Source organism: Zootoca vivipara, chromosome 6, assembly GCF_965207765.1.
Source record: "Zootoca vivipara chromosome 6, rZooViv2.hap1.1, whole genome shotgun sequence".
Taxonomy (NCBI): domain Eukaryota; kingdom Metazoa; phylum Chordata; class Lepidosauria; order Squamata; family Lacertidae; genus Zootoca; species Zootoca vivipara.
Genome location: NC_142589.1, coordinates 5369619 through 5386637, shown reverse-complemented (window position 1 = coordinate 5386637; position 17019 = coordinate 5369619). Strand labels below are relative to the sequence as shown.

General features: G+C 42.9%; 1 protein-coding gene across 4 annotated transcripts in view; it reads right to left on the bottom strand.

The window, feature by feature from the left end:
- The window catches only part of SLC23A2 (solute carrier family 23 member 2), a 78574-nt gene that overhangs the window by 22309 nt on the left and 39246 nt on the right, over nucleotides 1-17019 (bottom strand). For all 4 annotated transcript variants that reach the window (XM_060276384.2, XM_035117372.3, XM_035117374.3 and 1 more), the window contains 5 exons: nucleotides 13782-13898; nucleotides 8429-8586; nucleotides 6381-6469; nucleotides 1711-1781; nucleotides 201-382 (listed from right to left, as the gene is read on the bottom strand). In XM_060276384.2, the coding sequence (XP_060132367.1) occupies nucleotides 201-382; nucleotides 1711-1781; nucleotides 6381-6469; nucleotides 8429-8586; nucleotides 13782-13898 (617 nt within the window). The remainder of the gene's footprint in view (nucleotides 1-200; nucleotides 383-1710; nucleotides 1782-6380; nucleotides 6470-8428; nucleotides 8587-13781; nucleotides 13899-17019) is intronic.

Here is a 17019-nt window from a genome sequence, read left to right as displayed (position 1 = left end):
TGAAAAGCCAGCACACCATTGCTTAAGAAATACTTTAGAATATAACTTAGAAGGATTCTCATTCCATAGATTCATCTTCATTTGAAGATAATGGCCCTTAGTACCCCCTAGGAGAGGCAATGATCAATAGTGACAGACATTGGCTGTTTTATACTGACTGACTGCACTTCATCAACTGTTGAGGGACAAAGGATACTCACAGCATGGCTATGCCCCAGTGTTTGCCTGCTCTTTCTCCAGCAGCCTGGAAGCCAGAAAGCCCAATGAGAGCTACAGTTGGTGTAATCGTCAGAGGTCCAATATATTTCAGGAGCGCTCCTGGCAGGCCCAGGAACCCAATCACCACTTCTATCAAAGATGACATAATAATAGCACCTTGGATCTGAACACAGAGAAAAATAATAGTAATTTAGATTTTTTTCAGAAATTCTATGTTTCTGAGGGTAGGTTTTTTTAATGGGTGATGAACTGCAAGTCAAATAATTCAGTGACTAGGCAGAACTGGGCAATGGCATGTGTTATTCAACTAAGTGCTTAAGCAGACGTTTTCTGGGCTAAAGAATAACTGAAGGTCAGAGGTATGTTCTGTGGTACCAACAGAAGTTGGTTCAATAGAAAAGCTCCCAACTTCATCCACTTCCTCTTACTGCTTAAGCACGCTGCTTGCTTTCAATGCACAACAGGGTCATTAGACCAGCCTGGCCGTTGTGTCCATAGCACATCACACTGTCATACAGGAAGACCTGGGTTCCAAGCTAACCTTTAAAGCTCTCAGATCGAACCGGCAAGGGCTGGTGGCGCCACGGAGGTGATGCTCTTAGCTCCTAGGGGCAGAGTGTATGATGCATTTGGTCACACGTGCTCTTTAGAAGCTGGCATAGAGCAGCGCTGTGGTCTCAGGAGACTGCCAGCCCCCCCTTGGCTGCAGGCCTCTTGGCAGGATGGAACTACGGTTTGAAGATGGGGAAGAGAGAGGGGATGTTTTAAATTGAGGAATAACTGGCAGCCCAAAGCAATGGGATGGGAGAAAAGTTCCATGACACACGTGTGAACTGGAGTCTATGCTATTGTTTCCCCCTGTAGTGTGACCACTCTACTGGGTTCTTATGGATATTTGCATCTAAAGAAAGATCATTAGAGGAAAAGGAGAAACCGAATAGCAAAACTACACATGGCTTTGGGAAAACTGGGCACTCCTTACAATTGTACCTGGCTTTCCAAAACAGAAATTCAATAAATGTGGATTATCCTCGTTGCAGAGCAGAGACAATCCAATAATTTGTTAGAAGCTCATTGGTTATTTTGGCTATCACCGCATAGCTGTCAAGTTCTCCCCCTTTTTTAAAGGGAAATTCCCTTATGCTGAATAGGCTTCCTTGCGAGAAAAGGGAAAACTTGACAGTTATGTATCACTGGTCAGATGCCCATATCACAAGATGCAGAATGCCAAACTCCCCTGACATGGGAGCATGTCTCCATCAAGACCATAGTGCACCTCAAGTTGTTTTGGGGAGGGTGAGGGGGCTTTGCAGGCACAATTAACATACAGAAAAGATTAAAACCTGCATGGAATGAATGTGTAGGAAAAAGTTACATGCAAAGAGGAGAACAAAAAAGGGTAACAATTTCAACAGTTCAAGGTAGCAGGGCATCTGGATGAAAAGAACCTATTGAAGTGAGGACATGGCACTGATTACATGGGGAAGTTACCTCTCGTATCCTAGGGTACCAGATATGTTCCGTATGCAGCAGTTCTGTTGTTCCATTGGTAATCATTATAGCTTAGGAAGGCAAAAAGAAATATTTCGCATTATGGCAAAACAAAGCACGATGATTCCCTGCACCCCAGCACTAAATTCTGTATGAAACAAGAAGGCGCCAAGTCCAGAATTACAACACAAAGAGGATAGTCTGCTTCAGGCAACCCTCAACCTGTCCAACCTTTCTATGAAAATCTCCAAGAAAGACAACTGCAGAACTTTAGCAACTTGCTCTGTCGATACTGAATCATGATACCCCCGAATACCAGGTGCTGGGTAGTAGGACCAAGGCACAGTCATCACCTCCAGAATCTGCTTGTCAGTGATCAATTGGCATCTGACTAGCCATGGCTAGAAAGGCTGGCACAGGCAACATTCATATGAGTTGTACAGTGCTTAACCTCCTATTTCCCTCTACAGCTTCAACCCAACTGTTTGGCCATGCTAGTGAATGAACAGGATCTACCGCCACCAATCTGCCCCACCCCCCAGCACTTATTATGGACATCATTTCATATATTTTGCTTTTTAGCCACTACCCCATCATTGTTTATTTGTTCCCTCACATAATTTGTAAATCATTCATTCTGTATTTAGGCTGTATTCTAGATTAATTCATTCCTCAAGGGCTAACTTCTAATGGCAGTTTCAAGACTGTTGAAACCAGGAATGGACAAGTAACCAGAATTGGCACAAAAGGAGGCAAAGGTCCGCTTGAGAGCTGCAGAGAGATGATTCAGAGTGCAGATAAAGTGACTTTTGCATATTATTTCTCCAGATCTGTCGCCTGTTAATTGGGATGGCTAGGCTGCAATAGCAGCTCCCGTCTGATGCCTCATGAAGGTTAGAAGTGGTCAAGGAAGAAAGAACAAAGATTCTTTTCATAAACAAAATGTTCTATATTTATGATTCCTAATTTCCATACAGTAGCTCTTCCCTGGGGTCATGAGAAATGTAGCCATCCTGATCTATTGGAGCACAGTCAGGCTATTTGACCTAAAATCCTGCAATTAGTACACTAGAATATATGCTCAGTGTCACTGATGCCCAGCGGGGCCTGAGCTTCTACACAAAAACAGATTCTGTAACCAGAAAACGAAAGCAGCACAATTATTGTACAAACAAAATTTAAAGCATATATTTTGTACACTTGTTTTGAGATTATTATTTTAGAATTTGGAAGCGTTTGCCTTTTTATTATCATCTATTTGGAAAAGAGGATTTGCAGGACTACAAAGGAACTGGTCCATATGCTGCTCAGCTGAAGTCCATGTCTCTCCTGACTATGCATGAAGCTACAGATCAGTAGTCAGCCAAGGTGAGTGAATCAGGGAAACAGAGGCAACACTCCCCACCCCAAAATATCATATTCACATTGAATATTTGTGAATTGTTACCAAACTTGGTGAATATGCCAACCTCTCTTGCAGCTGCAAATACAGTTGAAAGTGTGCTTCTTGTTCCACTACATTTACTCAACACAAAAATCACTCTTGTAGAATAAGGACCCTGAATCTTGGTGAATACTGTATATGTATTACAGACTGTATTTTTGAGATTTTTAACTACTGGTGGCAACAATGCCCCTCCCTCTGGCTCCTCCACATGTCACAGGACCATAGCTGCCAAGTTATCCCTTTTTTTAAGGGAAATTCCATTATGCTGAATAGGCTTCCTCGCGAGAAAAGGGAAAACTTGGCAGCTATGCACAGGACCTCCTACCATACTGCTAAACTACTTCCTGCAATGTCAAGTAGAGCGAGTTCAAATCTCAGTTCAACCACGGATTTATAGAGCTGACCTTAGACCTCTCAGCCTTAATTTCTCACTGCAACATGGGAACGATAATGGCTTGAAGGCTTGTTCTTTGGAGAATGAGGTAAGAACGCTTTGCAAGCTTTGGAACTAATGATAGGCCACCATCTCAAAACAGATTCCACATAATCTTCTTAGATATCTGTTTAGGCTTTCCTGGGAACCCAGCATATATTTTAATTCCCAAAGGTGCTTCAAAGCAAAGTTGCCCTGAGTCATCTGGGCTTGGTCAATCTGTAGCAGAGTGTTTCCCTATTCTGCTTCCTTGCTGGGCCGTGCCACATTCAGCAAGGAAAAACAAAAACCTATGTAATCACTGGACCACTTTCCAGATTGGTACTTGTAGGTTCTCTTTAACTATTCTAAAAATGGTTCCTGCTTTGAAATGCTCAGGAAAAGAACCTGCAGCCCCTTTAGAAAAGGCAAGCAATCAGCTAAAAATGTGGACACTGTTTCTACTCTCTTTCCTCATAGGACAGTTGTTTCTCATCAAGTGCAATATTAGCATTGGCTGCACTGTATTCTTAAGTAACAGATCTGGCCCTGGCCTCTAGTCATGGAAACATGCCAATTATTTCCAAAAGTACTTTGTGCTATTTTATACTTGTCTGTCCTGTTAAGACCTGTCAGAAAGAATATACCGGTACGTAGGAGCACGAACACACACACACACACACATCACCATCACCACAAAAATTATCATGTTCTAGATTCCTTAGACTTGCCAATATAGTCAAGACACTGTGGCTCCAAATAATTCTATAAAAAACATTGTATAAGCAAGGCAGGAATAATTAAAAAATGGGTTTTCAGAGTAGAAATCAGGCTCATTCTTTAGTGTTTGCTGTGAATAAACAATGGTTTACCATAACCATGGAACCAAAAACAATGGTTCAGCATTAGAAGGACAAACTGAAACACTTGGTTCACACACTACCACCTCCTCCTCTGGCATGGCTATATGGAGTTTGGGTTCTATTACTCTTTTTTAAACAAACCACAGGTTGTTTGTGGCATCCAGACGAGGACAAACTGCAGTTATGCTCAACTATAGTTAGCAGAAAAAGCCAAGTTCAAACTGTACCTTTCAAGGCTAGCTTCTTTTCACAAACACATGGGTGTGTGTGTGAGGGGATGGGGGTCAGTGCAGAGAAACCAGAGGAGCAGGACCCATCACCACAGCCAGAGGGAGCCCCCATCTCCATGAGCATGGCAGACTCTGAGGCATAGAGAGAAGTGCCAGGTATGCTCTGGAGGCTGAGGCAGGCAGCCAGCTCACTAACTGACCTAGGAGGAGGTGTGTCAGTGGATTAGGCTCAGGACAGGTGAGGGTCACCTGCCTCGTCAAGCCCAGATGCTGCGATCAAGTTTCAAGGGATAAAAGAGAAGCAGAGCTTAGGTGCTGTGACTGCTCAACGTCCCATGTTGATTGACCACAGCTTGGTTGTCCTATGAGCTTCACAGGATTGAACCCCTTGGATCGGCTGCAGAGGCAGGAACCTGGCCTGACTGTTTGACTATGGACTTGGCTTTCAATATTGAACATGGACAGTGTTTCCTGACATGTTGGGACTACTAACATTTGCCCTTAGGACTGTATACACCAGCGGGACTGGTGGCTAGGGGTTCAGGACACATGAAGAGGGAAGAGCAGAGGCAGATACGTCAATGTATTTTCAGATTGCTTGGGAAGACCCACAGGAGGAGATTTAGGCAGCTGTGTGAAACAGGTCATACATACACCATTATACTTAAGTATACAAAAGAAGACAGGCAACTCCCCATTTGTGCGCATTTGGCATGCATATGACCATGCACACGTGTGCCTTTTTCGGCACCGGAAAGGGGTCAGGGTGGGGGCAGAACTCCCCCATGCAAATGGGGAGTTGCCTGTCCATAAGAGGAGCCTGCTGGATCGTTCCATGCCAATTCCCATAGTAGCCAACTGAATTTAACATTAGTAGCATAAGAAGAGCCTGCTGGATCAAGCCAATAGCCCAGCATCCTGTTCTCACAGTGGCTAACCAGATGCCCTTGGGAAACCAGCAAGCAGGATTTGGGAACAAGAGGATTCAAGCACAAGAGCAATCTTGCCTCCGGTGGTTTCCAGCAACTGGTAATAGAAGTCCACATGCAGAGATGAAGGCAACATTCCTCTCCCACAATTGCATCCAGACACTGAAGTCCCTGAAGATGCAGGATCCATACAGCCATCACTACTAGCAGCCTACATTTTTGTTTAATGAGTGGACTAGTGTGAGACAAATTCTGGTACCGCTCTTGAATGGCTGGAGAAACCCAGCCAGATGGGAAGAAGAAGAAGAAGAAGAAGAAGAAGAAGAAGAAGAAGAAGAAGAAGAAGAAGAAGAAGAAGAAGAAGAAGAAGAAGAAGAAGAAGAAGAAGAAGAAGAAGAAGATCTTGAACAGCAAAAACCTTTGGCTAAAGCATGTTAGACAGTCTTCACACAGTAAGTAACCAGCTTGAAACTGACCTCTTCTCACTCACCTGCTAAAGTCCAGCCCAAACTGGCCTGCTAGAGTAACCTGGCAAGCTTATGTGAAGCCCAGTTTGGCGTGCTTATTAAAGACACTAATTCAAAGGGCCCATAGCAGTCCTCCGCAAATCCCTGGGGACAGGCTATGGAATTTGCTGCATTCGTCTGGGTATTTTCAAAATTCAATATGGTTTCTGCTCTTTAGACAATATTATCTCCTAGATTAAATCTGCACTGAGACAACTTTCCTCTGTTTCATCTCCCACTCTGAACTTCCTGAAAGATTAAGATGGAAATTGCTTTTGCTTACCTGTGTTGTTGCATCTCCATTTGTCCAAAGAGAGAATAGCTCTGGCAGGAGCCAAGAATGCAAAAGCACTGGCTTGGAACAAAGGTAACCTGAAAGAAAGGAAGGAAGAAAAAGAGAAAAAGGAAATACCTCAAACTTTTTGTGCAGTGTCATAACTTTCATGCAGATCTTTTCTAAGGATAAGAAGAATCAGAAGAAGTCCTTCTTGGATATGTTAGTATGCATTAGACACAAAATGTTGACTTTAATAAATAATTTCCCCATTCTGTAGTCATGTATTGATTATGCAGTAGAATTCAAAGTCCTAAATGCTCAGGCTCTGCATAGTTCAGAGGTCAGAGGATACTGCACCAGATGGACCTTTGGTTTGGTCCAGCAAGGCTCCTTTACATGAGCTCATTCCTGCGTGCTAAGGATCCAGATAAAAGGCAGTCTCAGTAATTGTCTCAAAATTGCTCAGTGTGATGCTGATCACATGAAGGTTGCATGTTCAATCCCCCAAAGGGACAGCTGCATATTCCTGCATTGCAGAGAGTTGGACTAGATGATCCTCAGTTCCTTCCAACTCTATGATTCTATTCATTTTTAATGTCCCTACCTACACAAGCGCTTATAGTGTGAGGTCGGTTAGAAATCTCTTCCCCATGCCCTAGGAAGAAGTAGGCCCCCGCAAAGTTGATGGGCATTCCCATTAAAATGGTGTGTGTGCACTGCGTTATGTGATCGAGTATGCGAGGCGGGCCTTACCTTATCTGGGTCCCCACAATATTTTATTCAACTTGGCATGGCATCCCTAGTTCTAGAGCAGATTGGGGTTTTTTTGGGGGGGGGGGAAGCTACAAGGGGGGAAGAGTAATAGCCAAAAGATTCCCTTCCCATTCTGCTGATAGAAGCATTACCATCATCTGAGTGACACTGTTGATACAATCCAATGTATTTGTGACCACACAGAGGCTGTGACAACATATTAAACTTTGTTTAATATCTGTATTCTACAAGTTATTTTGGCAGAATATCATTATTTATAAAGTGCACATAAATAACTCAAATTTGCACAGGCAATAAGCCGTGGCATTTGCTTTTTAAGAGCAACCCACACAACTATCCATATCAATCAAGTAAGGCCAGTGCTGGAAGAAACACCAAGGAATATTCGCCTGATTTATAACATGAGCAAAAACTGAACATTATTCTTTGCAATAGCAGAGAGAGGTATGCTGGGCGAATGACTCAATATCACAGGGATTTTGTTGGCTCTTGTGCTCTTGCCCCTGGTAAAGTTGTTGCTCTTCTCCCTCACGTACACATTACCCTTTCAAAAGCCCTCTAATTAAGTGTATGCAATTAAATACATTCTTCAAAAGTTAGATCACTGAGTGTTTAGAATTTATTTCCAGAAAGGGTTTCTTTCTTCTCTGTGGGGTAAAAAATAAGAATCAGTCCATGTTTAAATATACCTAAATCAAATTGAATTTAAGCCATGAGTTCACTTTTTGTTGTGATTAAGGACTGATCTTCTTAGCATCTTACAGAATCTGTGACTTCTTATTCCGAGCAAATTTATTTGGGACATGTGAGACATATCAGGCTTAACAAGTGCATTTCTTGCTTCTCAAACAGTTCAGTCACAATAATCCCTTTGTCAAAAGCCTGTCAACTAGCATGCAGCAAATGTTTTCAAGTATAACCGAGCTGGGGTGGAAGGAATTAGTGCTACTTTGTTACAGGTTTTCTTACAATCAAACAGTATATACATTTTGTTAATTAACCAACTTAAAACATTCTAAAAATGAGGTAAACAGAGAATCCAAAAGGTTTAAGAGAAAATCTGGAGATACTGTGACAGACTATTTTAAAGGCTGGAGCGTACAAACAATATTGTATCTATTCACTTATGTTCTACTGATGCACATTTAGAGTTCATCCAGGTGGCAAGAGCAATAATTAAGATGTTTAACAGTCTTTTAGATGAACCTATGCTGGTGTAAATAACTTGGATTCTTAAAATCAGAAGTAACAGGCAGTCAAATATCTTCCTCTTAACTTACCTGCACCCAAACGTTGTTTGCAGCAACGTTGTGATTCCAACACAGAAGAATATGGTCCCAATCAGCTGGCTAGTAGCCCACTGGTCAAATCCAACACACATGGCATCTGCTAGCAAGAAGGGCACTGCTATAGTGCCACTGAAACACGTCAGGTAATGCTGCAAATACAGAGGGTTATTTTATTTACAAGCATGATATATGATTGCCTTCAGTTTGTTTGCACCATTACTATTAGCTCAAGAGCATATTTTTCAAGCGCAATATATTTCCAAATTGCTTCCAAGCAACCATCAATTAACACCTGCTTATGGATAAGCAACTTCTAAAAGCAGGACTCAACTGTGAAGACACACGCCATCTGGCAAGACCAAAGCAGAGGTGGTGCTGCATCACAGCACAAAGCAAAGTAAAAGCGAGAAGACAACAAACAACGCAATAGGTTGTTAAAAGCCATCTGGAGAGCACAGCATCAGCAATCCCTAAGGAATTAAGTCTCGATGCAGAACTTCACTTGGGATAGATTTCTGCCAAGGGTTAGGAAATGACAGTGTAAGACTCCCCAGGGTGGGGGAGGATTGTCTTGTAGACCCGCAGACCATCCGAGGTTGTCAGCTTGCATCAAGGTGCAAGCGGCAGGACGCTGGGTCCCAGAGCACGACACGGCTGGCACTCTCCGAAGTCACTCTCATAGCCAGAAATATCTGTTTGATAAAATAATCAGATCTGGATAATAAACAGACATACAGTAGTCTGGACCGAAGATGAGTGAGAAAAAACCTGCAGAACTGCATAGTCCCTGGTGTTTAAGCTCGGACTTCAAAGAGATTCTCATCATGGTGTTTGGATTATGGAGGTGATTGATACGTTCTTTTTTCTTCTTCTCAATACCTACAATTGTTTTTCTATGCCAGCCTCATTAATAAACCTCTTTTTTTGTGAAAAGTACAGATGGACTTCTATTCAATTGTGCAGCTTTACTTAGACTTGAAAGACTTTAAAAAGATAAAAGAGGAAACAAGAAGAAACAAGATGGTGCTTGTTAATATGACGCAGCATAGAAAAATGAGAATTGCTCCCTTTTTCAAGGGAAGTGGGAAATACTTGCTAGCTGACTTTATAATGACTTGCGACAACAATTTGGGATAACATACAGTGCATCTGTTTGCAGAATTTCTTCATTATGAGCGAGAGAGAAGGCTAAATGGATGTCTAGCAACCCCACTTCTAGGGCCCACTTCTGTGGTCTCTGGGAAAACTGATCGATCGCCAAATGACTGTGGACATTGCAATATTTGCAAACAGTATGCTCAACAATTTAACAATGGGAAATCAGTAACAACTTAACAACATGGAAGTTACTGCGTCATTAAATTTCAAACGACAGGCTTGTACAACAGCCCGGATTGGAATAATTTAACAACTTGGGAGTTGCTGCGTCATTAGACTTCAAATAGACTTGGACAACAGCCCAGATTGGAAGGTTGGAATGAAGTCAGGAAAAGCTGTGTATGTATATATATATATATATATATATATATATATATATATATATATATACACACACACACACACACACACACACACACACACACACACACATACACACAAATAAAGCTGTACTCGATGGATGAAAGGATATATGATTTCTGACATGATTGAGAATCGCGTAGCCAGGGACGGAGAACTTTAAAGCGTTAAGATCAGAAGGTGGAAATTATGAGAACAAGAAGAAGAGGGCAGGAACGAAGATATTGAAGATATAACTTCAGAGGTCCAGACTATGGGAAGCCCAGAAAAAATTAATAATTAATAATTAGGATTGTAATTTGGTTGTTTTTTTATTTTAGTTTATTGTTTTTAATTGGACTATGATTATGATTTGATGGATATGATAATTGACTGTTTTTATTGGAAAATCAATAAAAATGTTTTTTTTTAAAAAAAGGCAATGCCAGTATATAATAAAATCAGCAGGTATATATTATACTTCCAAGAAACCTTACTGAAAAATATTGTTTTCTGTAGTGTGGATATGGTAAACACTGGGGAGGGGGCCATAGCTCAGTTGTAAAGTGCCTGCTCTGCATGCAGAAGGATCAGTCGTTGGCATCTCAGGTAGCTGCATTGACAGGAACTGTCCAAGACCCTGGAGAGCTGCTGCCAGTCTATGAAGACTAAGAGACTGATTCTGTATTATGACTTGGAGCAGAATCACTGCACAGAAACTATGGAACTCTCAGACTCTCCAAGTGTCCCTATTTTCCAGGGATGTCCCTGATTTAGAGAAGCCATCCCGGTTTCTGATTTGATCCCAGAACACCCCACTTTTCCCTAGGACGTCCCTATTTTCATTGGAGAAATGCTGAAGGGCATGGAGTTATCCAACCCCCAAGCCGCCTGAAGGCAGCCCTGTATAGGGAAGTTCTTTAAATATTGAATGTTTTATTATGTTTTTGTATATGTTGGAAGCTGCCTAGAGTGCTGGGGCAACCCAATAAGATGTGTGGGGTATAAATAGTAAATTTATCATTATACATCCCTATTTTCATCAGAGAAATGTTGGAGGGTATGAAGTCATTCTTATAAAAATTAAAGATACAGAAGCATACAATTGAATGGGTCAGGCGGAATCTTGGAGGTCATCCAGTTCAGTCCCCTGCCAAGTGCAGGATTTGAAACATAATTTGAAGATTTATATGTAATATTGTAATGGAGATAATCAATGAATTGTTATCTCCATCCTTCATTTCTGCTTGATTGCAAGATTCTGGGAAACTTTGCTCTAAGGATAGAGGTGCTGTATAAGTTATAAATAGACAAACTCTCAAAGTCTTACTCTATAATAAATGGCAAATGTTCCTATATATTCAAAGGGCATGGTCATTCACTGCAAAAATGAAGCACTCAAAAGCACAGCTTAATAATAATTTTACAAAACATACTGGAGAGCATCTTTTCTTTAGAAATGCCTGGATACGAAGAGCAGAACTCCTGAGCATGGGAAAAATTGAGTTTGTGGGCCAGCATGTTTATCAAGTTAGTAAGGAACTAGTGATCCCACTGATCAGTACAGGATCTACAATTCAGAAGTCAGTGACAGACAGCCATCCAGACTTTGCCTAAATGCCTCCAGTGAAGGAGAAGTCCACCAGCTGCCAAAGCAGTCTGCATCACTGCCAAACTGTTCCTAAGGTTTAGTCGGAATCTGCTTGGAAGTCCTGCCCTCTGGAGCAACAGATAACACAGCTGTTCCACCTTACATGACAGTCCTTCAGATACTGTCACGTCCACAACTTAATCTTTTCTTCTTCAGGCTACTACACCTACCCTGGTCTTTCAACCATTCCTCATGGGACTGGAAACAGAACTGCAGGCAAAGGATCCTTTTCTCTTGAACTACCGTGTTTCCCCTTTTTTAATACGTAGTCAGAAAGTAAGCCACCATTGTTCCTGTCACCTCCTCAGCCCCTCCTGTGTGCTCAGGGAGCCAGCGAACCAGCGACAGGCGTGGGGGGAAAACGCGCCTCTCAGCTGATTTCTCCACCGCCTGCTGAGCGCACAGGGAGAGGGGGGGGGGGAAAGCCTCTTCCTGCCCCTCTGGAGCAGGCCTGTCTTTCCTATTGGGGCTACTGGTGCTTTCCTTTTCGACCCTGGGAGGCAGCGAATACATCCAATGGTCAGGGCGCTTTGGGGCGCCCATCTCTCCCCGTCTGCACCTTTTCTCCTCCTTCTGGGCCAGCACGCGCCCTCTTTTGCTCGCTCCCTGCCTCTCCCGTGACAATAGGCAGCGGCGGCGGCAGCCACAGCCGGCTGCAAGGCAGAGAAGCTAAGCCCAGCGGAGCCAAGGTGCTGTTGAGCGGCTGCGGGCTCCCTTTGGCCAGCCTTCCTTGTGTGCGCCTGGCCGCGATGCGCCTCCCTCCTCCTCCTCCTCCTCCGGCGTAGCAACGGCAGCGGGAGGCTCCTCCTCCTCCGGCAACGGCAGCGGCGGCTCCCACTCGGGTATGCACCCCTCCAGCCAGCAGCCGGCCAGGCGGCTCCCACAAGGGCTGCAGCGGTGGCTCCACCCGCCTCCCTTTTTCCACCTCCACCACCTCCTCCGCCAGCCAGCCTCGTCGCCACTTTTGGGCGCCTGCCTCCGTCCTCCTCCTGCTGCTGCTGCCCAGCTGGGCTCCAGCTGTCGCTGCCCAGCCGCCTCCGCGGCCCCCAGGGGCTAGCAGCAGCAACAGCAGTGGGAGGACGAGGATGACACTGCTGGGTCCCACTGCCTTGAACCGAGTGGCGCTGCTGCGCGCTTTGTTGGGGCTGCAGCAATCGCTGGTTCCAGGCACCTGCCTCCTATTGCAGCGGCCAGCGTTGCTGCTGCTGGCTCGGTACTCTCCTTCCGCGTGGAAGGATTGGTTTTTTTAAAAAAAACCAAGATTGCTTAATAAAAAATAATTGCTTAATAAAAAAACCAAGACACCCCCCGAAAATAAGCCATAGGCTTATTTTCTTGAGTAAAATAAATATAAGACGGTGTCTTAAAATGTGGGAAACACGGTACACACACAAGGATCCCTTCAACAGGACCAGATCGATGACAGTATAGTCCCTGCAGCACACAAACGAAATCGCACTTCTTTCCCAGGCTACAGGAGCAACGGGAAGTTCTGCTGCACAAGACCCAATGACTTGAATGGAAACTTTGCAAGAGCATTACTATGACCTTTCAAAGCTTCCATTTGTTTCAATGGGGCTTGTTCTGTTCTTTGGTCAGGTCTGTATCTCTCCTACTTGATGCTCTTAAATACATCTTAAGACCTGCTGCCTGAGGTAGCCACCTCATTTTCACTCCTAGTAGAGCCACCTCTGCTCCTAAAATACCTCATTTTGGCTACAAGGCTCTGCAGACTACAGTACCAAAATTCCTAGGATCACCCATTGCTAGAACAGCAGTACAAGATTATGGTGGTATTTAGAATTCCCAAATTAATGTGCCAAGTGCACCAAGCAATGGGGCAAATCAATGTGGACTTTTGGGGTAAAGAACTGCCTGTAAAAGCAGTAGAACAAACATTTCCAGAGGCTCCAGAAATATTTTTGCCCTCTCCAGTGTACCATTATGCTACTGTTGCATTGAAGTACTGTGAAAGCAGAGCTGGCTTCTCATCTTCCCAGCTTCAGCAATTAAAATTCAGAGAACTAGGACCAAAGAAAAAACTGTCTCTAAGCCAACATCAGTTCTTGAAATCTTTCATTCCTGTGTTGCTTGCCTGCATTAGTTAAGGCTTTTTTTCTGCTGAGTAATACTTAAAATATTAAATATAGCACAGTAGGAATAACGAGAGCACCATATTTTCCCCACAATATGTACCTGTAATCCCAAGAATATGCAGAGGTACCAGGGAGGAACATCTTCAATTGTGTATATCATGTCCGTTCTTTGGGCGTCCAAGCTTCCGCTGCAATCTCGTGTCTCCGCCAGCGCACTCTGTTAAAAACAGATCAAGCGGTGGAAACAAATAATTAGTAATTTAGTATTATAGGAGAATGCACAAGTTCAATATGCAACATGGTTATGAGAACACATTTGACAAGATCTGTGCCCTGTTTCAAAGCAGCATCAATACACACACTTAAAAAGCAAGGTTTTTTTAGCTTTCAAGTAATCTGTCGCACTAAGTATGCAAGAGAATTGTACACACACACTCACCCTTTCATATAACCAACCTCTTCCCTTTGCCTACAAGCAGGGCATTATTCTCTTCTTGTAATATAACCATGGGACATTACGCCAAAAAGAAGATTATGATGGCCAATTGGATTACACAAACAAATAGAGCATGAGAAACTCCAAATCACATATCATCAGGAAAGGGGCGTTTAAGAATAAATATAGTAATAATGGAAATCTTGCATAAGAGACCAAGATTTCACAATTCATGGCACAAATTCTACTTACTACAATGGATGTATTCCTTTCAGTACACATAGCTGAATTTTCAGTGAGTTAGACTCAAATCAGGGTTGCATTAGAATTTGGGAAAGACACAAAGGATGAAAAGTCTGACCACACTTACTAGAGCAGGAGAGAAAACAATGGTTCCCTTTATAGGCCCTATGTGAAAAAATCAAGCTTAAAAATAAAGTTTCTAGACTCCATAAAATTTGAAAGCATCATGGTAAAAACTGCTCAAGGATCAAACATTAAGACACTGAGAAGAAGCCTAATATGCTGGTCTTTCTGTATTGTCCAATATTTTTCAAGCGTTCACTGAAGTCTTTCATATTTCATAGTAATAATTTGGAAAGCCAAGAGCACTGAGTTGGCTCACTTGTAATTCTGGCAACTACCATGTTTCTATGAATAGTAAGCAAAAATGTGAAAAATCAGCAACACTGATGGTATCCTCAGGTTTACTCATCATACATTTCTGATTCACTCTCTCATTGCTATTTGCTCTTCTTATTCCAATTCGGGGTAAAGAATTACAGTAAATAGCCACAACCTGTGCTGTAGAATCTTGGTCTTTTGCTGGTGGAAAAGAATGGCCCACAATCACCTTTTGGAGAGGAAAAGAAGACAGAGAGCAGACGGAGGAGGACAGAGGAAGGTACAAATTTAGGTATTTATTTATTCAATTTATATCCCACCCTTCCCCCAATTCAGCAAATAGACAAATACAGTGAAGCTAACATATATACAGTGAAACTAAACACACAAACTATAACATGGGCATTAGATTAGGAATAAAGGCATGGGTAGGCAAACTAAGGGCCAGGGCAGGATCCAGCACAATCGCCTTCTAAATCTGGCCCACGGATGGTCCAGGAATCAGCGTGTTTTTACATGAGTAGAATGTGGCCTTTTATTTAAAATGCATCTCTGGGTTATTTGTGGGGCCTGGCTGGTGTTTTTACATGTGTAGAATGTGTGTTTTTATTTAAAATGCATCTCTGGGTTATTTGTGGGGCATAGGAATTTGTTCCTTTTTTTCCTTTTTCAAAATATAGTCCAGCCCACCACAAGGTCTGAGGGACAGCGGACCGGCCCCTTGCTGAAAAAGTTTGCTGACCCCTGAATAAAGGGATCTAAAAGGTCTGAAATGGTTGTTCAGCTTACACCAGTGGTTCCCAAAGAGGGTAGTAGCATCCCTTGGGCGGCAGTGGGGTGCCAGAAGTGTAAATGACTATCAGACTGGCCACACTGGATCAAGTTCATCAGTTTCGTAAAATTAATTACAGTACATAGTTTAAATGGATTTTGAATAAATGAGCAACTGGTTGTTACTGTTTTGAATTTCACTGTGTTTTTCTCTTCCTTAGTGGGTCGTGCAAACCGCCCTTCTGAATAATGCTTTTTATAGGGTAGCAGGCACTGGAGATGAATTTATGGAACCAAGGGGGCAGTGGCCCCAAAAATGTTTGGGAACCACTGGCCTAGCTCTATCCACAGGAGTCATTTTAAATATTTGTCAAGAGATACTTTTTATTGACCACAGCCGGTGTATAGGAGGATGTATTTAGTTTACCAATCTCAGTGGAAAGAAGGGTTTGTATAACTACCATGCTGACTTGAATCCATATTTGGCTAATTATCTTCATTTGGTTGTTGAATAGGAGACCCAAAACCAGTCCTCTTTTATTTAAAAAAATGTTTCAGGGTACTCTCATTTTCCTACTCATATTGAAATACTGCCCCTCAATGAGGCCAAACTTGGCTTCACAAAATGTTTAGGGGTATGTGAACCCCTGCGTCCCCCCAGGAAAAAAAGCACTGCCCAAAACCAAACCCATTTACTCGTCAATGTTGTGTTTCGTATCAGAGAGAATAATTGAAACTACAGCAGCAGATGAATTTTTATTTCCAGTGCTGATTTAGCAACAAAACACATACTTCTGTAGAAGGCAATGGAGAGTTCCTTTGTTTTGTTTTGACGGGAACTTTTAAGTTCTCCCTGTGGTTGTGATTTCAACCATGACAACTCAACCCTGAGCACAGCATGGCTGACATCAGTTGAACTGAACGAGATGCTAATGAAGGAAAACGGCTTGTTATGCAGGATAGTTACACCTAGTTGTACTAATGCCAGATTTCTCAAAGCAGCATGTGCCAGGGAGCAGGCAATCTTGTCAGATCTGTGGAAAACTCACAGAGTTCCTGCCTACAGGGAGGTTTTCCCTTTCTCCCTCTCCTGGGACACAGTCACTGAGAGCAAGGCTGGTAGTGAGAGAGGAGGGTGCAGAAGGCTATGCGCCTAGAAGTCTTTCAACTACCATGCCTTCTCACAGGACTTCTTTTGTGTGTAGAGAAGAAGATAGGTGTGGTTGAAGGCAAACATCCATGAGTGGGACATCACAAACCTGATGGAAGCTGTTTCAACTTGCCAAAGATCAAACAAACAAAGCAGAATTTGGGGCTGTGTGATGACAGAGGAGCCTCATTCAAAAAGGGGTGTACATTTATTGTATTTGGAAATGGCTCTACAGTTAACTTATGAGAATGCAGAATGTATTTCATGGCTACACCCTTCTAAGGGAGCAGTAGGAAGAAGACAGAAAGCAGCTTGGGTTCATCCCAACACATGGCTCAAAAATGCCAACAACATTTT